General features: G+C 49.8%; 2 protein-coding genes across 2 annotated transcripts in view; both read left to right on the plus strand.

The window, feature by feature from the left end:
* JAML (junction adhesion molecule like) overlaps nt 1-2,015 on the plus strand; it is a 31,655-nt gene extending 29,640 nt beyond the window's left edge. Inside the window, exon 10 of the mRNA XM_032640636.1 lies at nt 1,532-2,015. Within this exon, the coding sequence (XP_032496527.1) occupies nt 1,532-1,624 (93 nt within the window). The 3' untranslated portion in view covers nt 1,625-2,015. The remainder of the gene's footprint in view (nt 1-1,531) is intronic.
* Nucleotides 2,016-12,425: 10,410 nt separating this feature from the next.
* Nucleotides 12,426-22,945, plus strand: SCN2B (sodium voltage-gated channel beta subunit 2). The gene is made up of 4 exons (XM_032641256.1): nt 12,426-12,591; nt 21,143-21,309; nt 21,611-21,821; nt 22,507-22,945. The coding sequence occupies exons 1-4, from the start codon at nt 12,522-12,524 to the stop codon at nt 22,704-22,706; spliced, it is 648 nt and encodes a 215-aa protein (XP_032497147.1). The 5' UTR covers nt 12,426-12,521; the 3' UTR covers nt 22,707-22,945.
* The last annotated feature ends 850 nt before the right edge of the window (nt 22,946-23,795 follow it).

Here is a 23,795-nt window from a genome sequence, read left to right on the forward strand (position 1 = left end):
AAGCTGAAGCTCTGCTGGATAGAAAAGTAATATCAAACTTGTCCTTGTACCCAATTTCGAGTATTATGAGTATCTCTAGGGCTAGAGAGGATTGATCTTAGAGGCAAAAGGAAGTGCCTTCATGAGGGTAGGCAAGATCTCTGCCTCATCGGTACAATACTGGTTTAACACAGCATAGTAAAGGGCTGTAAGATCCTTGCACAAGCATCGTGGCACAAGGGATGGTTTTCCTTCCTTTCAAAAGGTGCCTTCCAACTCTTAGATTTTTAAATTCTGTGACTTATTATACCTTGACATAATCTAATTGCCGGCAAGGCTTCATGCTGAATTTCATGGAATAATACAGAGTCTGATTCCTACTTTCTCTTTGCTCAACTGTCCAGGGAAGTCCAGCACCTAAAAAAGACACTTGCTGTGTAGTGAGTAGGGGTAAGGACGAAAGGACTGAGCTGGCGAGAGATATGATGCTATTTGTAGACTAACGATAGGCACCCCAGCCATGGAGGGAGCCGTGTTCTGCTGGGTTCAGGAAGGCTGGCCTCCTCTGTTTATAGGATGACGGCTTGTGTTTGTTCCTGTCACACCAGCGCTAAGGACACATGACTTCCAGATAATTACAGCAGAGAAAGGTTCTGCCAGGGAAGTGTGAGATCAGAGCCCTGGCCTGGCTCCACCAAGGGAAACATAAGCTCCCCTCTGAAGTTGAATATAGTCATTCCCCTCCCCCCATCCTTCTCCTGTTATAGACATGTGGTGCTACAGTGACTGCCAGAGCCTCATCTTAGAGACCTGCTGATACAGCTAGCTGCACAGTGGCTGCTGGGGAGTGTGTCAGCCACCTGGGTGGTACTGTTTGCAGATAGTCTGTGGGGCAGAGATGATGGAGGAGGGAAAGCCAGCTTCAAAGCCAGCTTCCCCACGTTCACTGCCAGGTGCTTGCGATTTAAACTTTGCAGAAAATGGCAGCCCTGTCCCCTTGAAACGGTTTCAATAAAGCGAGTGTGATGAGAGGCCAGGGCCACAAACTCAAAGCCCTTCAGGGGTTGTCAAGTTATTTTAAAACACTATGTACCAAATTAAACAAGCCCGTGGGTGAACTCTGGCCTGCGTACCACTTGTTTGAGACCTCAGGTAGGGAGGTGTTATCTGAAAGAGAGCAGGGTAACAAAGAACCTTTGCTTCTTGATTAAATTTACTTAAATGAAGGGGGCACCACGCCGTGTCCCCTTTCTGAGGCTGTAGAGCACAATGGTAAGATCGCAGGCTTTGGAGTTGGACACACCAGGGTCCAAATCTTTACCCTGACTCAGAAGCTAGCTCAGTCTTAGACAGGCAACTTAGCTTCTCTGAACTTCAATTTCCTAATCCTTAATGGGAACGATAAAACCTGTCTCTCAGGTGGTAAGGATCAAATGAGACAGTGCATGTGAAATTAGAATTGGGCTGGACAAATGGAAGGAGCTCAATAAATGGTTAACTATTATGATTGAAATGCTTCTTACAAATGTGCTTTGTTTCTCTCTCCCCACAGCACCCAGTTTGGCCTTCTCTGAGGTCAGCACCAACTAGCCCATCTGACAAAAAGTCAGATGGGGGAATGCCAAGGACAGAGCAAGCCTTTTGAAAAGAAGGGGGAGTTCCCTTTGCCCTTGGCCGTGGCACAGACTCTCTCTTCCTTGTGTCCTGAGTCCATGTCAGACCCCCTGCCCTCCAAGTCCTCCTCCGGCCTCATTGCTTGGGCAAAGGACTGAAGATGGAGGGCTTGAAGCTTGGCAGAGAGATGGGACAGCTCTGGAGGAACAGGCCCTGATTAGGGGGAGCATGGACTTGGTCCCTCTGGAGCAGGACACTGGCCCTGGGGACCCTGACTGAGCTGCCCCAGAGGCCGCAAGCATCCCATCAGGTCAGACCCTCTGCTTGGACGGTGCTCTTTGTGGATGGTTACAGGGAAGAATCACAGAGATAAAAACCAACCCAAATGATTTCTTTGGCCAATTATCCCTAAATAAATGCAGTTTGTGGAAATCATCCTGTGTTTCTACCCTGGCTGAGGGGCAAGTGGAGTCTTGGTGAGGACTCTATGGTCTGGAACTCCTGAAACAATTGAAGTGACTGGAGGAAAGACCTGCTGTGACTTACACACTGGGGTTTTGAGGGGGTGAATGGGGTTGGAAGTGGGGTATGAATACAGCTCTTTGATTTAACGCACTGCTTCTTGATTCTGGCTGGGTTTCAGAGTGGCTGGTGGCTCTTTGCTGGGCTCCACCAGAGGTGTTCTGGTTTGGAATTCTTGGGTGGAGCTGGGGCACTTGCCTTTTACAAAAGTGACACTCATGCGTCGCCAAAGTGGACAGCCGCTGATTTAACTCTTGGTCTGAAATGTGAGGCTCCCTTACCTTTGGGTTACTATTGTAAGATTTAATGAGGTTAGTTTTTAAAATCCTTTGGTTCTGAACTCCTATTTCTAGTCTGGGCCCAGCTCAGATCTCCTCGTCTTTATTCCCACGGGGCCTTCCTCATTCTCTGCATCCCACTTTTCCCTCTTAGCCATTCAGGGCCTGGATAAAGAGCAGGTCTTTTGTGGGTCTCTGATTTCTGATCCAATCTTAAGTGAGCTGCATTTTTTAAAATTGGAGTATAGTTGCTTTACAATGTTGTGTTAGTGTCTGCTGTACAGCAAAGTGAATAAGCCACATGTATACCTATATCCCCTCTTGGATTTCCTTCTCATTTATGTCACCACAGAGCATTGAGTAGAGCTCCCCGTGCTATACATTCTGTTCTCATTAGTTATCTATTTTACACATGGTAGTGTATATATGTCAACCCCACTCTCCCAATCCATCCCACCCTCGTTTCCCGCCTTGGTATCCATACGTTTATTCTCTACATTTACATCTCTATTTCTGCTTTGCAAATAAGTTCATCTATACCATTTTTCTAGACTCCACATATATGCATTAATACACAATATTTGTTTTTCTCTTTCTGACTTACTTCACCCTGTATGACAGTCTCTAGGTCCATACACGTCTCTACAAGTGACCCAGTTTCGTTCCATTTTATGGCTGAGTAGTATTCCATTGTATATATGCACCACATCCTCTTTATCCATACCTCTATTGATGGACATTTAGGTTGTTTCCATGTCCTGGCTATTGTAAATAGTGCTGCAATGAACATTGGGGTGCATGTATCTTTTTGAATTATGGTTTTCTCCAGATATATGCCCAGGAGTGGGATTGTTGGGTCATATGGTAGTTCAATTTTTAGTTTTTTAAGGAACCTCCATACTGTTCTCCATAGTGGCTGTATCAATTTATATAACCACCATCAGTGTAAGAGGGTTCCCGTTTCTCCACACCCTCTCCAGCATTTATTGTTTGCAGATTTTTAAAAAAAAAAAAAATTATTTATTTATTTTTGGCTGTGTTGGGTCTTCGTTTCTGTGTGAGGTCTCTCTCTAGTTGCGGCAAGCGGGGGCCACTCTTCATCGCGTTGCGCAGGCCTCTCACTATCACGGCCTCCCCTGTTGTGGAGCACAGGCTCCAGACGCGCAGGCTCAGTAGTTGTGGCTCACGAGCCTAGTTCCTCCGCGGCATGTGGGATCCTCCCAGACCAGGGCTCAAACCCGTGTCCCCTGCATTGGCAGGCAGACTCTCAACCACTGCGCCACCAGGGAAGCCCCTGCAGATTTTTTGATGATGGCCATTCTGACCGGTGTGAGGTGATACCTCATTGTAGTTTTGATTTGCATTTCCCTAATAATTAGTGATGTTGAGCATTTTTTAACATGTTTGTTGCCCATCTGTATGTCTTCTTTGGAGCAATGTCTATTTAGTTTGAAAATATTTTCTCCCTTTCTGAGAGTTGTCTTTTCGTCTTGTTTGTGGTTGTCTTTGTTGTGCAAAAGCTTTGAAGTTTCATTAGGTCCCCTTTGTTTATTTTTCTTTTTATTTTCGTTACCCTAGGAGGTGGGTCAAAAAAGATCTTGCCACGATTTACGTCAAAGGGTGGTCCGCCTGTGTTTTCCTCTAAGGGATTTATAGTGTCAGGCCTTAGCTTTAGGTCTTTAATCCATTTTGAGTTTGTTTATTTATTTATTTATTTTTTATAATGGGTTTTCTAAATTTAGATTTTTTAAAAACATCTTTATTGGAGTATAATTGCTTTACAGTGGTATGTTAGTTTCTGCTTTATAACAAAGTGAATCAGCTATACATATACATATATTCCCATATCTCTTCCCTCTTGCGTCTCCCTCCCTCCCACCCTCCCTATCCCACCCCTCTAGGTGGTCACAAAGCACCAAGATGATCTCCCTGTGCTATGTGGCTTCTTCCCACTAGCTATCGGTTTTACATTTGGTAGTGTATATATGTACATGCCACTCTCTCACTTTGTCCCAGCTTACCCTTCCCCCTCCCCGTGTCCTCAAATCCATTCTCTAGTAGGTCTGTGTCTTTATTCCCGTCCTGCCTCTAGGTTCTTCATGACCATTTTTTTTTTTTACACTCCATATATATGTGTTAGCATACGGTATTTGATTTTCTCTTTCTGACTTACTTCACTCTGTATGACAGACTCTAGGTCCATCCACCTCACTACAAATAACTCAATTTAATTTCTTCTTATGGCTGAGTAATATTCCATTGTATATATGTGCCACATCTTCTTTATCCATTCATCTGTCGATGGACACTTAGGTTGCTTCCATGTCCTGGCTATTGTAAATAGAGCTGCAGTGAACATTGTGGTACATGTCTCTTTTTGAATTATGGTTTTCTCAGGGTATATGCCCAGGACTGGGATTGCTGGGTCATATGGTATTCTATTTTTAGTTTTTTAAGGAACTTCCATACTGTCCTCCATAGTGGCTGTATCAGTTTACATTCCCACCAACAGTGCAAGAGGGTTCCCTTTTCTTCACACCCTCTCCAGCATTTATTGTTTGCAGATTTTTTGATGATGGCCATTCTGACTGGTGTGAGATGATACCTCACTGTAGTTTTGATTTGCATTTCTCTAATGATTAGTGATGTTGAGCATCCTTTCACGTGTTTGTTGGCAATCTGTATATCTTCTTTGGAGAAATGTCTATTTAGGTCTTCTGCCCATTTTTGGATTGGGTTGTTTGTTTTTTTGATATTGAGCTGCATGTAAATTTTGGAGATTAATCCTTTGTCAGTTGCTTCATTTGCAAATATTTTCTCCCATTCTGAGGGTTGTCTTTTTGTCTTGTTTATGGTTTCCTTTGCTGTGCAAAAGCTTTTAAGTTTCATTAGGTCCCATTTGTTGATGTTTGTTTTTATTTCCATTTCTCTAGGAGGTGGGTCAAAAAGGATCTTGCTGTGATTTATGTCATAGAGTGTTCTGCCTATTTTTTCCTCTAAGAGTTTTTTTTTTTTTTTTTTTTTTGTGGTACGCGGGCCTCTCACTGCTGCGGCCTCTCCCGTTGTGGAGCACAGGCTCCAGACGCGCAGGCTCAGCGGCCATGGCTCGCGGGCCCAGCCGCTCCGCGGCACGCGGGATCCTCCCGGACCGGGGCACAAACCCACGTCCCCTGCATCGGCAGGCGGACTCTCAACCACTGCGCCACCAGGGAAGCCCCCTCTGAGAGTTTTATAGTGTCTAGCCTTACATTTAGGTCTTTAATCCATTTTGAGTTTATTTTTGTGTATAGTGTTAGAGAGTGTTCTAATTTCATTCTTTTACATGTAGCTGTAAGTGGAGCTACATTTTTGAAGGGTTTCCTTAATTCTGCAAATATCAAGAACCCTCTATAACACAGTCATCATTATCTTTCTCTTTTACCAAAGGCTCTCAGGTCTCCACTTGGAGGCCTGGAGCCTCTTTTTGTTCAGCCATGGCTAAGAGTCATTAAATGTCTCCTTCTCACCTGTCAGCTCTCAATAAGGAGTATGTCAGTAATTTATAGTATGTGAATTGAAGGCAATAGCCTGTCCAAGACATACCAGAGAGGGGACACGTGTTGACATGATAAGGAGAGGGGGGAGGAGGAGTCTTTCATATACTAAGAGTTCATGGGAAGGAAGTAGTTTCATTTCTGGGCTATAAGGTAACATGCTGTCCTGGGCTAAGGGGCCCTTTTCCATTTCCTCAATTATTGTTTTCATAGGATGATGACCTTCAGGATACCGAGTGAGATGGATGGATGGTGACTGTACATCTGTTGCTCTGGGTGGAAGGGGATACTTGGGCTAAGAGCTGGAGGGTGGGCTGGGCAGCTTCTCCATACGTTCCTTCCTGCAGAGGGTGCTTTCCCCCGGGAAGTGTGGGCATGCCCCTCCAGAGTTTGACTTGCCCACATCAAATCTGAATTCAATTCATCCAAGGTTTGGCTTCCATTCTAAGGAGGAGGAAGAGGAAGCCCACCTCTCTCCCACGAGCCTACCTCTCCACAAATCTTCCTCTTATACACAGGCATGGAGTCAAAGTTGAGAGTCCAAGTCCACAGCTGTCAAATATAATTTTGCCCCAAACGAAAATAGCCCTGCAAGGGACCATGGAAAAGACCTGCTTGCTCCCTCATGCCCTTCGCCTAGGGGTGGTTGTCTACTAAATCCAGGGCCATGAAGGCATATGGCGTAGGGAATGGCTTCAAGGTCAAATAGGCCTGGTTTATATCTTGCCTCTGCCTCTCTCTTCAGTATTGCAAAGTTTATGTCAATTCTTTGAGGCTATTTCCCAGATATAAAATACATTGTGGGGACTAAATGAGGTCAGTTAGGGGCTAGAGCCTGGTCTGGGCCCTCCATCCTCTTCCAGTGTGTTTCCCCCAGTTGATTTGTCTTCTGATGATTCAGTCCCCAACTCCCATTAATTTTTATTTCTATGGGCAGGAAGCCCTTGCAACCCTAAATACCTAAGTCCCTCTTCCCATTCAAAGAAAGAGTTAGGAAGCTGAGCTCAGGGAAGGGCTTTGCATAGCTCCAAGGGGTGACATTCTGAAGGGTATGAAACCTGATGGAGATGGAGCAAGCTGGATCTCCTGGTAGATCCAAGCAGTTTTGTTACTCAAATTTGTAGTATTTTAAGTCTCTAGGACACCAGATGCTCCCATATTCAAAGGCTTCCAGAAGCAAGCAGGCTTTTGCCAACAGAAAGCAGCATAAGGGTAGAGGGGGTGGGGCCACCCAAGAATAATGGATAATCTGGCACCGTCAGAGTTTGGCTATTGGAATTGAAAACAGTTCAGCCTGTCTGTCCACTGCGGACCTGCAGAAGGTCCTCCTATTAAAGGCTGCAGCCTTCCGCCAGCCCTTTGGTCTTTTATTTCTCTTTGCCACCCCACTCTTTCTCCTTCTGGCTAGCCCATATGCTTGCATGTCTATACTGGCAATCTTCTTTTATAAAACGCTAGCTCTGTGTGTGTGTGTGTGTGTGTGTGTGTGTGTGTGGAAGGGGTCACACTGCCACTGATTTGGCTCAGTTGCTTAGGCCCAAAGAACCTTAGGTTGCAAGTTTTATCCCAACACAGACCAATTATCTTCTTACTAAGAATAAACAAAGTTTCTCAAGACTCCTGACCTTCTGTCCTGGCCAGCTGGTTTGCAAATGTGGTTTGGTCTTCCTCAAGGGAGATCAGGCGATCCATTACCACATCTATAAAGCCCAACTTTCGAAACACCCCTTCTTTATCAAAAAATAAGGGAACTTGGAGTTTTCACAGAAAGCTAAACCCTTTCTTATTTCATAGGTGGTGAGAGCAATAGTGATTTACTTGTCCCAGAACTTTCAAAGCCCTTGTCTGAACTCCACATCATATGTTCATGGCCTTCTGAGGTTGGGTGCCATCTTGTCTACCCATCCACGTCTCTCATTTTTTTTTTTTTTTTCCATGACAGGAACCCTCTGCTCCATATACCTTTGTCTTTTGTGCTTCTGAGCCTTTGCTCTTGGTGTTCCCCTGCCTGGAATTCCCTTTTCCTTCTTGCCTGCCCAAGTCAACATTCCTTCAAGGCCCTGCTTGAGTCTCGCCTGGGTGATCTCCTATTTCTCACATCTTCCTAGATGTCTCTACACTTACCAGATTTTATCTTCTGATGTTCTCTAATTGTTTCATGGGTGTGAGGCTTTCTTTTCTGCAAGAGATCTTAAACTCTTAGAGATCCTGTTTAGGTCTTTTCTGTGAGCTTTGCAGCATCTGACTCCATGTGGGACAGTCCCTTGTTGAATGGAATTCCTAGGGTGTGGAGTGGCTGGACCTGGCTCCCAGTCCTGGTTCTACCACACTTTGGCTGTGAAAGGTCAGGCTGTTGGAGTTTCTGCTGTTTCCCCAGATGTAAAATAGACATTCATTCATTCATTTTCATCTGCTCAGGGACCAGTAGTGGCCCAACACAAACTAAAAAGAATAAGACACAACCCCTGTCTTTAAGAAGCTACAGTCTAGTTGGGGAGATAAGATGTATAAACAAAAAATGACAATACTCCCTGACTCGGGCAACCCAGGTGTACTGCAGATGGGAATTGATACATTTGTCTCTCTATTTAGAAGGTAAGCTCTCAAAGGGTGAGCTGTATATCACTCGTTTCTGGGTCTCTGGTTTCTAGCCTAGTGTCTGGCACATAGGGGACATCAAATAGATATTTGAGTTTGTTGACTGAGGGAATTGATAAATGAGTGAATGGACCCAGGGTCACAGCAGCAGAGAGAGGAGAGGTATGTAGGTACGACAAAGAAGGGGTTACTTTGTAGCAGATTTTTGAAGAAGGGCTAGGAGCTGGCTGAGTAGACAAGGGAGGAAGGGCATTCCTAGAAGAGGAAACTGCAAAGGCAGAGACACCATGATGTAAAGCCCTATGCGGGGTAAGAGAAACCTCGCCTGGTGTGGAATGGCTTGGGAAGGGCCCGGGCAGAGGAGAGAGGTGAGTGAGATTGTTATCCCTGAGCAGGCCGCCGGTTGCTCTGCCCATTTACCCCTAAGTTTGTTCCTGCTTGCCGGTGCCTTCTCCCCAACCCCGCAAACCTGGCCTCTGCATTGCCCCTTGCTCCTGGGATGCGAACCTTTTAGTATTAGCTGAAGGTGTTACTTCTCAAACTTTACTGTGCTCAAGAAACACCTAAAGATCTTGTTAAAAATGCACATTCTGGGCTTCCCTGGTGGCGCAGTGGTTGGGAGTCCGCCTGCCGATGCAGGGGACACGGGTTCGTGCCCCGGTCTGAGAAGATCCCACATGCCGCGGAGCGGCTGGGCCCGTGAGCCATGGCCGCTGAGCCTGCGCGTCCGGAGCCTGTCCTCCGCAACGGGAGAGGCCACAACAGTGAGAGGCCCGCGTAACGCATAAAAAAAAAAAAAAAAAAAAAAAAAAAAAATGCACATTCTGATTCTTTGGGTCTGAGGTGGGGCCTGTGGCTGTACATTTCGAAGGAGATCCCAGGTGATGCTGAGGTTGCTGGTCCAGTAAGGCAGTGGTACCTAGGGAGCCTCTTTGTAGCGTCAACCACGAATTCCAAAGGCAAAAGGAAGCTACCTTCCTTTAGATTATTTGTAACAGTCTTCCCCAGCAGGGTAGGTAATTGAGTGTTGTCTAATAAAATCTTCACGGATGAATGGCACTGGGTAGAAATGCCGAAAATAGGGCTTCATTTCCCAAATGGCCAGTCTTCAACAGTGGTGTCTTCATTCTGCAAAATACCTCTTCAAGTTTCTGCTTCCCAGACTTTTATTGGCTCCTGGGGAAAGCGTATTCTTTTGGAGCAAATGGGCATCTGGAGGCCCACGTGAGTTGAGGGGAGGTTCTGGGGTAGCTCTCCTCCCGACTCACCCTGCCAGGGTGTCTCTCCCCTGATCTGGCGCCTTCTGACCCTTGGTCCTGGAGGGCTGAGTTGGACAAAGTCTATAAAGTCATATACTTGGTTTCTCTTAGCCAAATTCTGGATTGAGGCAAAGGAACTTCTGGATCCCCTTCTTGTCTCAGATGTCCCCAAAACAGAAGCATCTGGACCCAGTGTGAGACCAAGTGAGCCCGGTAATCAGCTTCCCTGGGCCTTGCAGGCAGGCTCAGCTGCATTAAGAAAAAGGAGGAGGCCGGCTATGTCAAACCAAAACTCTCGGGCTGACATGGTGCTGCAGACCTGGCCGAGGGGCTGTGCGGGAGCCAGGGCACGGGCTGGTACCAATCTATCTCTCCGGGCACACCTGCGAGCCAGGCCACTGCTGACAGCGGAGGAGGCCTGGGGCCTGAGGGTTGTGGCCACCGGAAGACACTTTTCTCCCTAGGCTGCCCCATCTCTTCTTCTCTGATTTTCCTTCCCTTGGGCTGTGAGCTCTGTGAATGCATGAGCCAGAGGCAGCCAGACTCTGGGGAAGTGACAGAGGAACTTTGGCGACAGAGTCTGTGCAAGATGCAGGCACGGACAACCACCTCTGGTGTGGAGAAGCACAGAGGCCTCCTCTCCGCCTTTCTGCCTTTAGCAACTGCAACCCAAATTTGGCCCACTTCACTCCCCCCCAGCCTAGGACAGCCTCAGCGGCCTCAGCTGGATTTTACTGCCTTCACGATGATGTGGACGATGTCTCACTCCTCTCCAAATTCATTCATTCACTCATTCAGGGTGCCCCCGTGCAGCCATGCAGCACCTGTTTATTGAGTGTCTGCTTTGAACCAAGCACTGTGCTGGCCTCTCATTTGGTTCCTCCATGCCCTGCCTCTTAGCGCCTTCTTTTTTTTTTTTTTTTTTTTTTTTTGCCGTACGCGGGCCTCTCACTGTTGTGGCCTCTCCCGCCGCAGGGCACAGGCTCCGGACGTGCAGGCTCAGCGGCCATGGCCCACGGGCCCAGCCGCTCCGCGGCATGTGGGATCTTCCCAGACTGGGGCACGAACCCGTGTCCCCTGCGTCGGCAGGCGGACTCTCAACCACTGCGCCACCAGGGAAGCCCTTAGCGCCTTCTTTTACACACACACATACACACACACACACACACATGCAGAGGCGCCTTGCTTCATCTAGTCCAGTCTTCTCTTCCCTGTGTCTCTAAACACCCCAAGCGAAGGTGTCGTGTCTCCTCCCCTTGGCAACAGGCGTTGTGGAATACTGGACATACCCAGTGTTTCACACAGACCTCAGTTTGAGTCCTGGCTCTGACTCTGCCCTTAACTATCCTAGGTAACTTGAGTGGGTTAGTCCCTGTCGACCTCTGTTTCCTCATTGCAATTTAAAAAAAGAAGAAATCACCTCTTCCAGGCTTACAATTAAGTACAAACTTTTAAAGACTTGGCACAGAGTTAATGCTCTAAGATGTGGGTGGCTCCCTCCTTGCTGCATCAGTGGCCCATCGCAAGTGCATGTAGTGGCTACATGAGAACCTGTGTTCTCCTCAAATGTCGTCCCAGAGGAGTGGGGGTCACCTTATCTGCTTAGGGCCACGTGGGTACTCCACCCCAAGTTCTCCTACTTGTGACACTAGCCTATTGTTTTCTCCCTTTTTCAACATCTGTTGAAACAACCAGTTTCAACATCTGGTCTTGTGTCACCTACCTCCCCCCGACTTTTTTTCTTGGAATATTTTAAAGCAAGTTTCAACCATCGTATCATTTCACCTATAAGCACTCCAATGTGTATAATAGATAAAGATGTTAAAGAACATAACCACAAATTTTTTTTTTTGGCCATACCATGGGGCATGTGGGATAATAGTTCCCCGACCAGGGATCGAACTCACGCCCCCTGCAGTGGAAGCACGGAGTCTTAACCACTGGATGGCCAGGGAAGTCCCAACCACAAAAAATTTTTAACGCTCCCCCCACCAAATCAAGAATTATTCATTAATATAATCTAACACCCAGTTCATATTTATTTTCTTCCCAATTATCTCAACAATGTCTTTTTACTGTTGATTTGATTGAATCCGGATTCCCCAAAAGTTCATGTTGCAAATGACTGTAAGAGCTCTCAGGTATTTTTACACCAACCTGCTGTTCTGTTTTCAGTGGAAATGCTAGAAAAATGAGGAAGTTCTTATGTCCTGAAAGTCTCCCACCTCACTTCCCTGAACCCTTTTCAAACAAAACAAAAACTAGCATCTCCTTTTTTGGGTGTTTTTAAATGACAAAAAGAATTCACCCCTCACAGCAGCTTTGAAATAAATGGGTTCCTCAAACAACTTTCCAACTCCAACAATCACCCAAGTGGAGAAGAAAGGCAGGCCATGCTTTAGTTCTGGTTTTGGAGGGTAAAAATTTCCGAGGAACTTGGCTCTTTGCAGACAGATTTTTTTATGCCCTCCCACCTGCTTTTCGAAATCCACCAACCACAAAATTTACTCCATCCACTTTTTTCTCTCTCCCTTCCACACTCCCTCTCTCTTTTTAGCAGCAACATACAAGCCGGCCATATTAGAGAGATGGAAATAAAGCTTCCTTAATGTTGTATGTGTCTTTGAAGTACATCTGTGCATTTTTCTTTTAGCATCTAACCATTCCTCCCCTGTAGCCCTCGGCCCCTCAAATCACCCTCTCCCTATCCCACCCGACTAACATCTCAGTCTCTGAAAATGCACAAAGATGCCTGGCTACCTCGCCCTGCCTTCAGTCTCACGGGGCTCAGTCTCTTTTTCTCTTTGGGTAAGTTAGACTGCACATCTGCATGCTTCTGAGGGTACAGAAGTGCAGCCGCAACAGGAGGAGGATGGGGGCCGGGGGCAGGAAAGAAGACATCGCTTGAGCCTCCCTTCGGCATTGTCCTTGGGAAGGGAGGCGCGGGGATGGGGGGAGATGTGGCTGGGGACTGCATAACGCTGGGACGACTTGGTCGCAGAAACGTTGGGTCAGGGGAGCTGAGGGTTCCTTGGAGGTGTCAATTGTGAAGGGAGGTGATTTTTCTTTGGATTTCCCTGAAATCGACGTATGTGGGGCTGGGGGCCGAGGGTAGGCTGATGTGCAGAGCCTCTTCATGGATTTTTTCTTTTAGCTGCTACAAATCTCCTGGGACTTAATGCTCCCTTAAGGGGCTTCTTCTGTGAACCTTGATCTTTGGAATCTGGTGGATTTAGGATGTCAGAAAAGAGTGTACGGGGGGAGTAGAGGGGCAGAAAGTTGAGTCTGGGTCTGGCTTCCTGGAAATCTGTACCACCGATTTGTTGCAGTGTGTGGAGGCGTAGGTGGGAAGCAGGCTTGAGGAGTGATCTCTGCATTGGGAAGAGAACTGCTGAAGCAGGCACTGATGGAGAAGCTCTCTGGCTTGGGCCAGATGGAGTGGAGGAGGGGTCAGGTGAAGGGATCAGAAAAAAAAAAAAAGAAAAAAAGGGAACACATGAGTGTGGCTGTGGCCCTTTGGATCACGTCTCTGAACTGTCCAGCCCCACCTTGCCGACTGTCAAGACATCCAAATGCTAATTTCATACATGGCCACTTAGGGACTTCCTGGTGGGTAGGTGGGCTAGGGAGTCACTTGCAAGCCTGCTTTATAGGTAGTCTCCTTCTTGCTCTTAAACTTACTCATTGCTGGCATAGCAATTGAGGATCCAGTCCAACGGCTGTCAGTGGGAATATTCCCCATCACAAAGTTTCTCTCTCCCTCCTTCTCTCCCTCTTTTTCTCTCCTTCTCTGGCATGCTGTGCTGGCTATTGGGCTGGAGTGCTAGAGACAGCCCAGGGCCCCTGGCAGCCTGCACGATAAGGCCTGTGAGCTTTGCTGAGTTACTGAACATATTAAAAACAGAGCAGGAGTGTTAGGGAAGCTCAGGCAGTAGAGACAGCACGAGCTTTGGACTAGATCTGGGTTTAAAGCCGCCTTTGTCATTTACTTCATACTATCAGCAAGTTACTCCCCTCTGAGCTTCAGTTCTTTCCTGGGTGAACTGGAGAATACCTACTGCCTGGGTTTTTTGTGAGTCTGGCACATAGCAAGTGCTTAATTATAGCTACGCTTTATGAACTCTTTTCACGTGCCCACGCGCTGTGTATCTTGTTTAGTCTTCACGGCAACTGGTAACCGCATGGGGCAGATACATTATGATCCTCACGTTACAGATGAGGAAACAGGCACAGAGAGGTTAAGTAACTTGCCCAATAAGGTCACAGTAGTTTAAGGGGAGCTGAGATTTGAACCCCTGGTTGTCTGACTTCACCCCATTCTTTTTTTTTTTTTTTAACATCTTTATTGGAGTATAATTGCTTTACAATGGTGTGTTAGTTTCTGCTGTATAACAAAGTGAGTCAGCTATACGTATACATATATCCCCATATCCCCTCCTTCTTGTGTCTCCCTCCCACCCTCCCTATCCCATCCCTCTAGGTGGTCACAAAGCACCGAGCTGATCTCCCTGTGCTATGCGGCTGCTTCCCACTAGCTATCGGTTTGGTAGTGCATATATGTACCTGCCACTCTCTCACTTTGTCCCAGCTTACCCTTCCCCCTCCCCGTGTCCTCAAGTCCATTCTCTAGTAGGTCTGTGTCTTTATTCCCGTCCTGCCCCTAGGTTCTTCATGACCATTTTTTTTTTTTTTTTACATTCCATGTATATGTGTTAGCATACGGTATTTGATTTTCTCTTTCTGACTTACTTCGCTCTGTATGACAGACTCTAGGTCCATCCACCTCACTACAAATAACTCAATTTCGTTTCTTTTTATGGCTGAGTAATATTCCATTGTATATATGTGCCACATCTTCTTTATCCATTCATCTGTTGATGGACACTTAGGTTGCTTCCATGTCCTGGCTATTGTGAATAGAGCTGCAGTGAACATTGTGGTACATGACTCTTTTTGAATTATGGTTTTCTCAGGGTATATGCCCAGTAGTGGGATTGCTGGGTCATATGGTAGTTCTATTTGTAGTTTTTTAAGGAACCTCCATACTGTTCTCCATAGTGGCTGTACCAATTCACATTCCCACCAGCAGTGCAAGAGTGTCCACTTTTCTCCACACCCTCTCCAGCATTTATTGTTTGTAGATTTTTTGATGATGGCCATTCTGACTGGTGTGAGGTGATACCTCATTGTGATTTTGATTTGCATTTCTCTAATGATTAGTGATGTTGAGCATCCTTTCATGTGTTTGCTGCCCATCTGTACATCTTCTTTGGAGAAATGTCTATTTAGGTCTTCTGCCCATTTTTGGATTGGGTTGTTTGTTTTTTTGTTATTGAGCTGCATGAGCTGCTTGTAAATTTTGGAGATTAATCCTTTGTCAGTTGCTTCATTTGCAAATATTTTCTCCCATTCTGAGGGTTGTCTTTTCGTCTTTATGCTTTCCTTTGCTGTGCAAAAGCTTTAAGTTTCATTAGGTCCCATTTGTTTATTTTTGTTTTTATTTCCATTTCTCTAGGAGGTGGGTCAAAAAGGATCTTACTGTGATTTATGTCATAGAGTGTTCTGCCTATGTTTTCCTCTAAGAGTTTAATAGTGTCTGGTTTGAGTTTATTTTTGCTTCACCCCATTCTTAACCACTGAATTCTACTGCCCCCGATACTTAAGAAATGATGCTGCTATAGTAACAATAATTTGGATCAAAGAATCTTAAGTACAGGCAAAAGAGGGGAGTTGGGTGAGTGGCCAGTGTGCAAGGAAATGAGGATGGAGGACAGGCAACCTGTTTGGGGAGTTAGGGAGAGCTTCCTGCAGGAGGGAGAGCCTTATCTAAGTGAAGAAAGCAAGGGGGCTCGGGGACCAGGACCAGGGTGTGGCTTAGAGGAAGATGGAATCTAGGGTGAAGAGGTCAGGGCATGCGGGCTGTGAGGCGGTGGTGGGAGGAAGCTAAAGCCTCTGCAAACCTGGATGGGGAGAGGGTGCAGGAGTAGGGACCTTGAACTTGAACTTGATTGGTGCTGTGATGAGACAGGCCCTGGTACTCCAAGGCTGAGGGCTCAAGTGGACAATGGAACCTTGGTGGTTGTAGCAGCATCAGTCCCCAAGATGGAGGGATGTCCCAAGTGACAAGGGAGGGGACTGAGACAGGGCCTGGGTTTGCGAGGATGACTACAGAGCTGACAAAGGGACAGGGGACAGCTGGCCAACCTGCTGTACACACGACAGAAGCACATGGGACTAGTTTTCAGTTAGAAGCAATCCAAATGATTGGTTTTCCTTAGAGTTTTTCTCAAAACTCTTGGCTCCACGGCCACTGGCCTGGTTACCAAAGTCTGGGTTATGTTAGGCGAGGCTTAGAAAGTGGAGTCCGGTCCTCACTCAACCCCACTGCACACGGACACACAGGGGAAAACGCCTTCCCTTCCCTCTCCAGACTTTTATCGAGTGCCCACTGTGTGTCACATGCTGTCCCGGGTCCAGGGATGCCAAGATAAATAAGAATCAGCTCCCCAGAGCCTCCCGAGGGACTAGGGAACATAAACAAAAAAACAGTAATGCAGCATCCCATGTGCTGTTAGCAGCCAACCTTTGGTGGGGGCTGACCATGAGCCAGGCACCGCTGTGAGCTTTATGTTTTAGTATTCAATCCTCACAACGGTCCCAGGAGGTAGGGCCTAATGCTGTCTCCCATTTTACGGATGAGGAAACTGAGGTGCTGGGAGGTGAACCATCTTGCCTAAGATCAGACCACGGTGCTAGAGCGCTGGTCTTGGCCACTATGCCATTCTGCTTCCCGGTTTGGAAGTGACAGAAACCTCCCGGTCTGGGGAGAGGTCACGGGCACTGGAGAAGCTGCCACAGGGGCGATGCCTTGTTAGCTGGGATCTGCGGGGTAAGCAGGAGGGCTCAGGGGCAGCAGGGTGAATGAACTTTCCAACCTGCAGCAAAAACACATGCAAAGGCACGGAGGAGTGGAAGAAGGCGGCGTTTTCAGGAAAGTAAGAACTCCGGGGTCACTGGAGCGGAGGAAGCGTGAAGCGTTGGGAGCAGGACAGGAAATGAGGCTGGGATGCTGGATGGTCCCAGATGGCAAAGGGCTCAGAAGCCCAGGAGCCTGGACGAGATCCTGAAAGCAGCAGGGAGCCAATGGCGATTGGGGATGAGGGGTGACAAGGACAGGTGCTCTCCTGGCTGCATGGGGGTGGCCTGGCCTGGGAGGGAGACCTGAGGTGGTGGGTCTGAATGGTAAGGCAGCCCAGGAGCTGGGCTGTGTGTCACAGTCACCTGGGTGGCAGGGGCTGCCCTGGGACACAGCGTGCTCCAGAAGGGTAGGGACTGATTTCTCTGCTTAGACAAACTCTGTTCTTTTTTTTTTAACCAGGAAAAAAATTAACCTACCTCATAGGTTGCTGTAGGGTTGGAAAGAGGCGTGAAGAGAATTAACTTCTAGTCTGTGTAGGAAATAGTGTTTGACAGGAGATGAGCAAATTTTTGTGATCTCTGCAAGATGGGCCAGTTAGAAAAGTATATGACATGGGGCCTGAGGTGCCCAGATACACCTTAGAAAGAGTGAGGGGCCATGGGCATTGGTGAAGTTTTGGAACTGAGCTCAAAAGCCACATCCTTACGGTACCCTTGTTGAAACATTTCCTTTCTGTGAGTTGGAGATCAGAGACTCAGTCTCCAGACCTGGTCCCAAATGGGAAAACCAGGAAGATTGTGAGCCCCGCCTTGTATGGAGGTTCCTTTAAAGAAGACCAATCCCCTCTGGCCAGCCTGACTGCCTGGGGGCTGACATGGGGGCTGGACCTGCCACGTAGACAGCAGGAGGACTGAGCCCTGGGACCCCTTGGTACAAAAATCACCCCCTCACCCAGCCTCCACCCCTCAACCTGCTGTCTAGAGCCTGGCAGCCTGGCAGCCTGGGTTCCAATCTAGCTTTGTCACTTACCAGCTGTGAACTTGGGCTATTCATTTAACATTTTTGTGCTCCATTTCCCCACTTGGAAAGCGGGGGTGATAATAGGGTTGCTGTATTAAATGAGGTGATAATCTGTAGGGTATGTACACAGCGCCTGGCACACAGTAAGCACCTTGTCGTTACTATGAAGTCCCTTTGTGGCCCTAGTCGTGGATGCGGCTAATTTCCCGAAGCAGCAGAGCTCGTCAGGAGCCCAGGATTTTGCTCACAGCTCTGTCCTCGTTGCATGATGATTTCCTCATCTTTAATGAGGGCCTGGATTGGTGAAAGGCCTAAGGCCCTTGCCCTGAGCTGGGACTCTGGGAGACCTCAGGCGGAAGTGGGCGCTGTACTGGGAGTCAGGAACCGTGATTCGGGACCCGGCTTGTCCCTACCTGCTGTGTGTCTCTCTCAGGCCTCACTTTCCTCGTTGGTAAGATGATGGAGCTGGATCTACAATTCCTGAGGTTCCCCCTGCTTTGGTGACTCCTGTTCCTCTCTCTGCGGTTGGGACTTGACGGTTGACCTCTCTGACCACTAGAGGGCACACGTGTCCGCCTGGTGCCTCCTGCAGGCTGTGCCATAGCGATGCAGGGAAGGAGCCGCATTGCACCTCTCAGTCTGCCCCGCTCCTGCTGGCCAGAAAAGGCCCCTCACTCCCCGGGGCCCTGCCCTCCCGCACAGCAGAGTGCTAGCTCCTTCAAGTTGGAGGCAGCTCCTGGTAGGGTTCAAGTTCTGTCTCTGGAGTGATGTTGTGGCCTGGGGAGGGACAGAGGCAGGGATGGGTCAGCCAGATGTGTGGGACCTACTTCCTAATGCCACTTGGAGGCTCCTTTTGCTCAGGTGCCCTGGGAAGGTCGCGGAACTTTCCCAAGGAAGGTGCTAGAGAAGCAAGGTGTTCCTGGGATGTGAGGTAAGCTCAGGACAAGGCCCTGCCGGGCTCCTTCCCTGAAGATACCTCCGCCTCTGCAGAGCGGGGGCGGAGATGGCATTTTCAGCACACCTCCTCCTCGCCTGGCGCTGTGCTCAGTGCTTTCATAACGCTGTGAGAGCGAGGAGATGGGAACTGGGCTTTGTTCTCCTGGGGCTGCCGCTCAGCCTCTCCAGTTCATATTTCCCTGATGAGCACTTCAGCACACCTGGCCTTGCAGGTGGAGCCGTGCGCCTGTCCCTCCATCTAGGGCTGGGTCCTGACCTCCCTGGCCAGCAGTTCAGAGCATCTCCTGTTCTTAAGTCCCGCCTGCTGGCCCTGGCCACTCATCCGAAGGGATGAGCCGAGTGGAAGGGCTTTGCTATCCCTGCTTCCAGGCTGCAGTGCTGCTGTTCCTGGCGTGGGGCCCGGCAGCTTTGCACAGCGAAATCTTCTGCAAAACGCGAGCCCTGTGCAATCTGGGGGAATTCCAAGGGGCTGCCCTGAGGGGTCAGGCTCCAACGTGGCCCTGCCTAAGCCCTTCCTGCTTAGGGGGCAGAACTTGAGGAGAATTTAGGCTACCCTTTGCCTTATTTTTATTTTGTATTTTTATTTTTGGCTGTGCCTTGAAGCTTGCGGGATCTTAGTTCCCCCATCAGGGATTGAACCCTGGGCCACCGCAGTGAAGGTGCTGAGTCCTCACCACTGGACCGCCAGGGAATTCCCCTACCCTTGGCTTTACATATTTTATCTTATTTAATTATTACCGTAACCCCAAGGAGGTAGGTATCATCAGCTGCGTTTTACAGAGGAGGGGCCTGAGGCTCAGAAGATGGAGGAACTTGCCCATGTTCTCCCAGCCGATAGAAGGCAGAGCTGGGATTGAACCATATCCAATGGGGTCTCCGTGCCTCCTAGCTGCCCCCCTGCCGTCCCCTAGCGGCTTCTTCTCTCACTCAGAAGAATAGTGCCCCGGTCCTGGCCTAACACTGGGACCTCAGCTCTCTCCAGTTGCCTCCTTGATCACTGCTGGTCGTGCTTCAGATATGTGATGCTCATTCCAACCGCTGGAACTTTCCTCTCGATGTTCTGCTGCCTTGCATTCCTTCAGAATTTCAAATGGCTCCTCACTCCTTCACTTTAGCGGGGGGCCGCCTACAGGGCAGCACTCGGAGCAGCTTTCCCTGACCACCCGATGTCAAACACACCCTGCACCTTGCTTTGTGTTTTACAGCCCTTGCCTGTGAACCAGCTGAAGTTACATTATTTCTTTTCCCTGTTGATGTCTGTCCCCCTCCCTAGGAGATAAGCTCCATGTTACAGTATCTCTGCCTGCCTCCATCACAGCAATAATCCCTTGGGCCTAGACCGAGTGCCTGGGGCACAGGAGGTGATTTATAAATATTTGGTAAATGAGTGAATGAATGATTGATACTGAGCATTACTGCTTCTCCTTTATAAAGAATATTCATCTTTGGGGATGAGGTTTTGACCATATTGGCAGAGAATTTTGGAATTCAGCCCAGGGCTAGGGTGAGGGGAGTGCAGTGCCTAGGGTGCAAAATTTAAGGAGGTGTTTGCATGACCCTGAGGGTGGGCACCCCCTTAAATCTCGTGCCCAAGGCTTTCTGCCCCACTGTGGGCGGGGGGGTGGGATGGGCACTGCAGCTTCAGCTGGGAGGGCTTCCGCTCACTCCCCTCACCCTAGACTCTGCCCTGCTTGGAATGTCAGAGTGGGATGGGCCTTCTCAGGCCACACACCCAGGGCTCCTGGACCAGGTCCAGTGTTCCCCAGAGGATTCTGCACCCTGCTGTCCCTGCAGCCTGTATCAGCTCCTTGCCGCGGTGTGTCCAGGCCTGGCATCTCCAAAAGGGGCTCCTGTCCTTGTAGACCCATCAGTTGATCCCTTCGAATTGTGCCTATGCTTCTGGGGCATCTCTTCCTTCCCGTTGCTCATCTGCTGTCCCTGCCAGGAGCCTGAGGAAGAGAAGGGGGCTGGGCTGGGCTGGGCTGGGCATATGGCTTGACTCTTCCCTGCGGTATAGAGAGCGAGGCCTTCTGTGTCTGCATCTGTCCTCAAGGCTGCCTGCCCCCAGGGGACACTGCAGCTTCAGCTGGAAGGGCTTTGGCTCAGCCGAGACGGTTGAAAGTGGTGGGAAGAAGGGGGAACCGAGGCCAGCACTGTGCAGCCCCTTGTCTAAGCCATCAGGTGGCCATGACAGGCCTGTGGCAGGACAGCCAGATGGAGGGAAGGCTTGAGGCCATCTGTCTGTCCCTGGCTTGACAGATGATGTGCTCTCTCTCCACCCCAAGGGCCACATCAGTCACTGCTTAGGAGCTTTGCCCACCCCGCTCCACCCCACCCCCTAATTTCAGCCATAAGGGACCCCGCCAGCTGTCCTAGCTCTGCTCCGCTCCCCACAAGATGCAGAGGCTTGCCCCCCCGGCCTTGTCTGTCAGAATCCTCACCAGCTTGTGGCTTTGTCCACAGTGCCACCAGGGAGGAGCATGGAAGTCACAGTACCTACCACCCTCAACGTCCTCAATGGCTCTGATGCCCGCCTGTCCTGCACCTTCAACTCCTGCTACACCGTGAACCACAAACAGTTCTCCCTGAACTGGACTTACCAGGAGTGTAGTAACTGCTCCGAGGAGATGGTGAGTTCTCAGATGGAAGCAGGGGTGGGGGAGGCAGGAGCCCCACAGCGTGAAGCTCCCCTTTCCCACCACCTGCCCCTGCACCGTACCAGGACCCTAGCATACCCTGGTGGGCTATCTGCTCCTGAGGGCATTGGCAGAGGTGTGCTGTCATGGCTGGGCGACCCTGGGAGGGTGACAGAGATCTAGAGGTGACTGCCCGTCTTCCAGGTAGAAGGGGGCATGGGGGGAGGGGCTTCCTGCTGTCCTTGCAGCTCCTTGCTCATGCAGCCCCCTATCCTGTCGCCTCCTGCCCCCCCAGTTTCTCCAGTTCCGCATGAAGATCATTAACCTGAAGCTGGAGCGGTTCCGAGACCGTGTGGAGTTCTCAGGGAACCCCAGCAAGTATGACGTGTCAGTCACGCTGAGAAACGTGCAGCTGGAGGATGAGGGCACCTACAACTGCTACATCATGAACCCACCCGACCGCCACCGCGGCCACGGCAGGATCTACCTGCAAGTCCTCATGGAAGGTGAGGGGCTGCTGGGGCCCTGCCCATTCCCACCCAGCTACTCTCCAGCAGGACTAGCTGGGGCTCCTTGGGAGAGGCTGTGCCCTCCTGAGGGGTGGGAGCGACAACATGTGCTGGGTGGAAGGCACCTGTTTTACTCCTTCCCTTCCTTGAGGACTATGTCTCAGGGAGCCCTGATGATGCTATCCAGCATGATCACGATCTTAAGAATCCCAAGAGCAGCTTTCATTTATTGGACACTTGCTACGTCTCAGTTATAGCTAGGGCTAAACTCTCTAGATGCAATATCTCACTTCATCCTCATACGACCCTATGAGGGAGGTACTATGATTATTCCCATTTTACAGATGAGGAAACTGAGGCTACGTCAGGTACCTAAGGTCACACAACTAATAAATAGTACAATCAGGACTCAAATTGGGTCCATTTGACCTCAAAGTCCATCCTCTTGGATACTGCATTATATTGCCCTCCCTGGGGCTTTTAGGTGTCCTGGGATTATGGGGTGGGTGGGGCGCTTAGAGGTCCATGGCCTGGGTTGATTTTTGCTTTGACTAGAGTGCTTTCCACGGAGGAGAGTAAAGTCAGGACCACCCCACACCTACTGCAGGGAGCAGGGGCCAGTGGACGAGGCTCCCTTTTCCAGCCCTAGGGCTCAGCGGGTCTGTTTCCTCTCCTTCTCCAGAGCCCCCTGAGCGGGATTCCACTGTGGCCGTGATCGTGGGCGCCTCCGTCGGGGGCTTTCTGGCTGTGGTCATCTTGGTGCTGATGGTTGTAAAGTGTGTGAGGAGGAAAAAAGAGCAGAAACTGAGCACGGATGACCTGAAGACGGAGGAGGAGGGCAAGACGGATGGAGAGGGCAACGCGGACGATGGCACCAAGTAACGGGCGGGCGGCCGGCCCTGCAGCCCCTCCCTTGCGTCCTGTCTCCCTCCCACTCTCCGCCCCGCACTGTGTGCCCCCGCCTGCCCTCTCTTGGTGTGCTTCTCTCGAACCAGGATCCCAGGGCTGACCTGGGGCCTCCTGAACCCCTCCCTTCTTATCTGCCACCCTGCACCAAGAGAGACTCACCTCTCTTTGATTCGAGAAACCTGCCCTGGCGTCTGGGATGTGTGGGCCCTGGGGGGAGGGAGAAGCGGGCTCAAAACTGCCAGCCTCTGAGAAGAGGCAGGAGGCCTGTGGGAGGGGCGCAGAGAGAGAAGGGGGAGGGTGGGCAGTGGAGGAGGAGGAGGCCAGCTGTCCAGTCTGCCCAGTGCATGGACTGGTCTGGTGGCCGTTTCAGAGGGGACCTGCAGGTGGGACGGGGCTCTGCTGGCTGCCTCTAGAAGGCCTGGGGTGTGGCATGCCTCTGCTCCCAGAGATGCCCCTAGCTCTGGGCAGCCTTGTCACGGGGGTGGTGATGGGTTCCTATAACTTGGGGGTGTGTTGAAGGGATGACCGTGCGTTTCCTGGGCCTTGAAGGGAAGGAAGCTGGAGGCAGCTGGAGACAAGCCTTGGCCCAGGGAGCTCTGCTCTCACCTTTCTCCTTCAATAGCTGCTACCACAGAAGCCTCTGGGTTTCTGTGGGCTTGCTTAAGCCCTTGGGATTTTTGGCAGGAAAAGTACCAAAGGGCTGCTGAGCTAGGTCGTGGGGGGCGGGGAGTCGTGTTTCTCCAGGTGGTGGTCATTTTTCACCGCAGTTACCCACTCACAGGAGGCAACTGCAAAGTTAGCTGGGGGACGAGGGGCTGGGGGCTCCGTTGTAAAATGGAGTTCAAGGTTGACTGCCTCCTCCCCCAGGGTGGCCACCATCACCTGGGCCAGGAGCAGCTGAGCTTGCAGAGATAAGGAGAGAGGGGGTGGGAGCCACGTCAGAGGAGTAGGTGTGCAGAGCGGGGACCTCGCTGGGGCTTCTGTTCAGAATTTCCCCGTTACCCTCAGCAGGGTTTCATCTGGCTTTTGGCCCTGAGGGAAGCCTGAGGGGAGCCCTGTAGC

The sequence above is a fragment of the Phocoena sinus genome, chromosome 8 (assembly GCF_008692025.1).
Source record: "Phocoena sinus isolate mPhoSin1 chromosome 8, mPhoSin1.pri, whole genome shotgun sequence".
Taxonomy (NCBI): Eukaryota; Metazoa; Chordata; class Mammalia; order Artiodactyla; family Phocoenidae; genus Phocoena; species Phocoena sinus.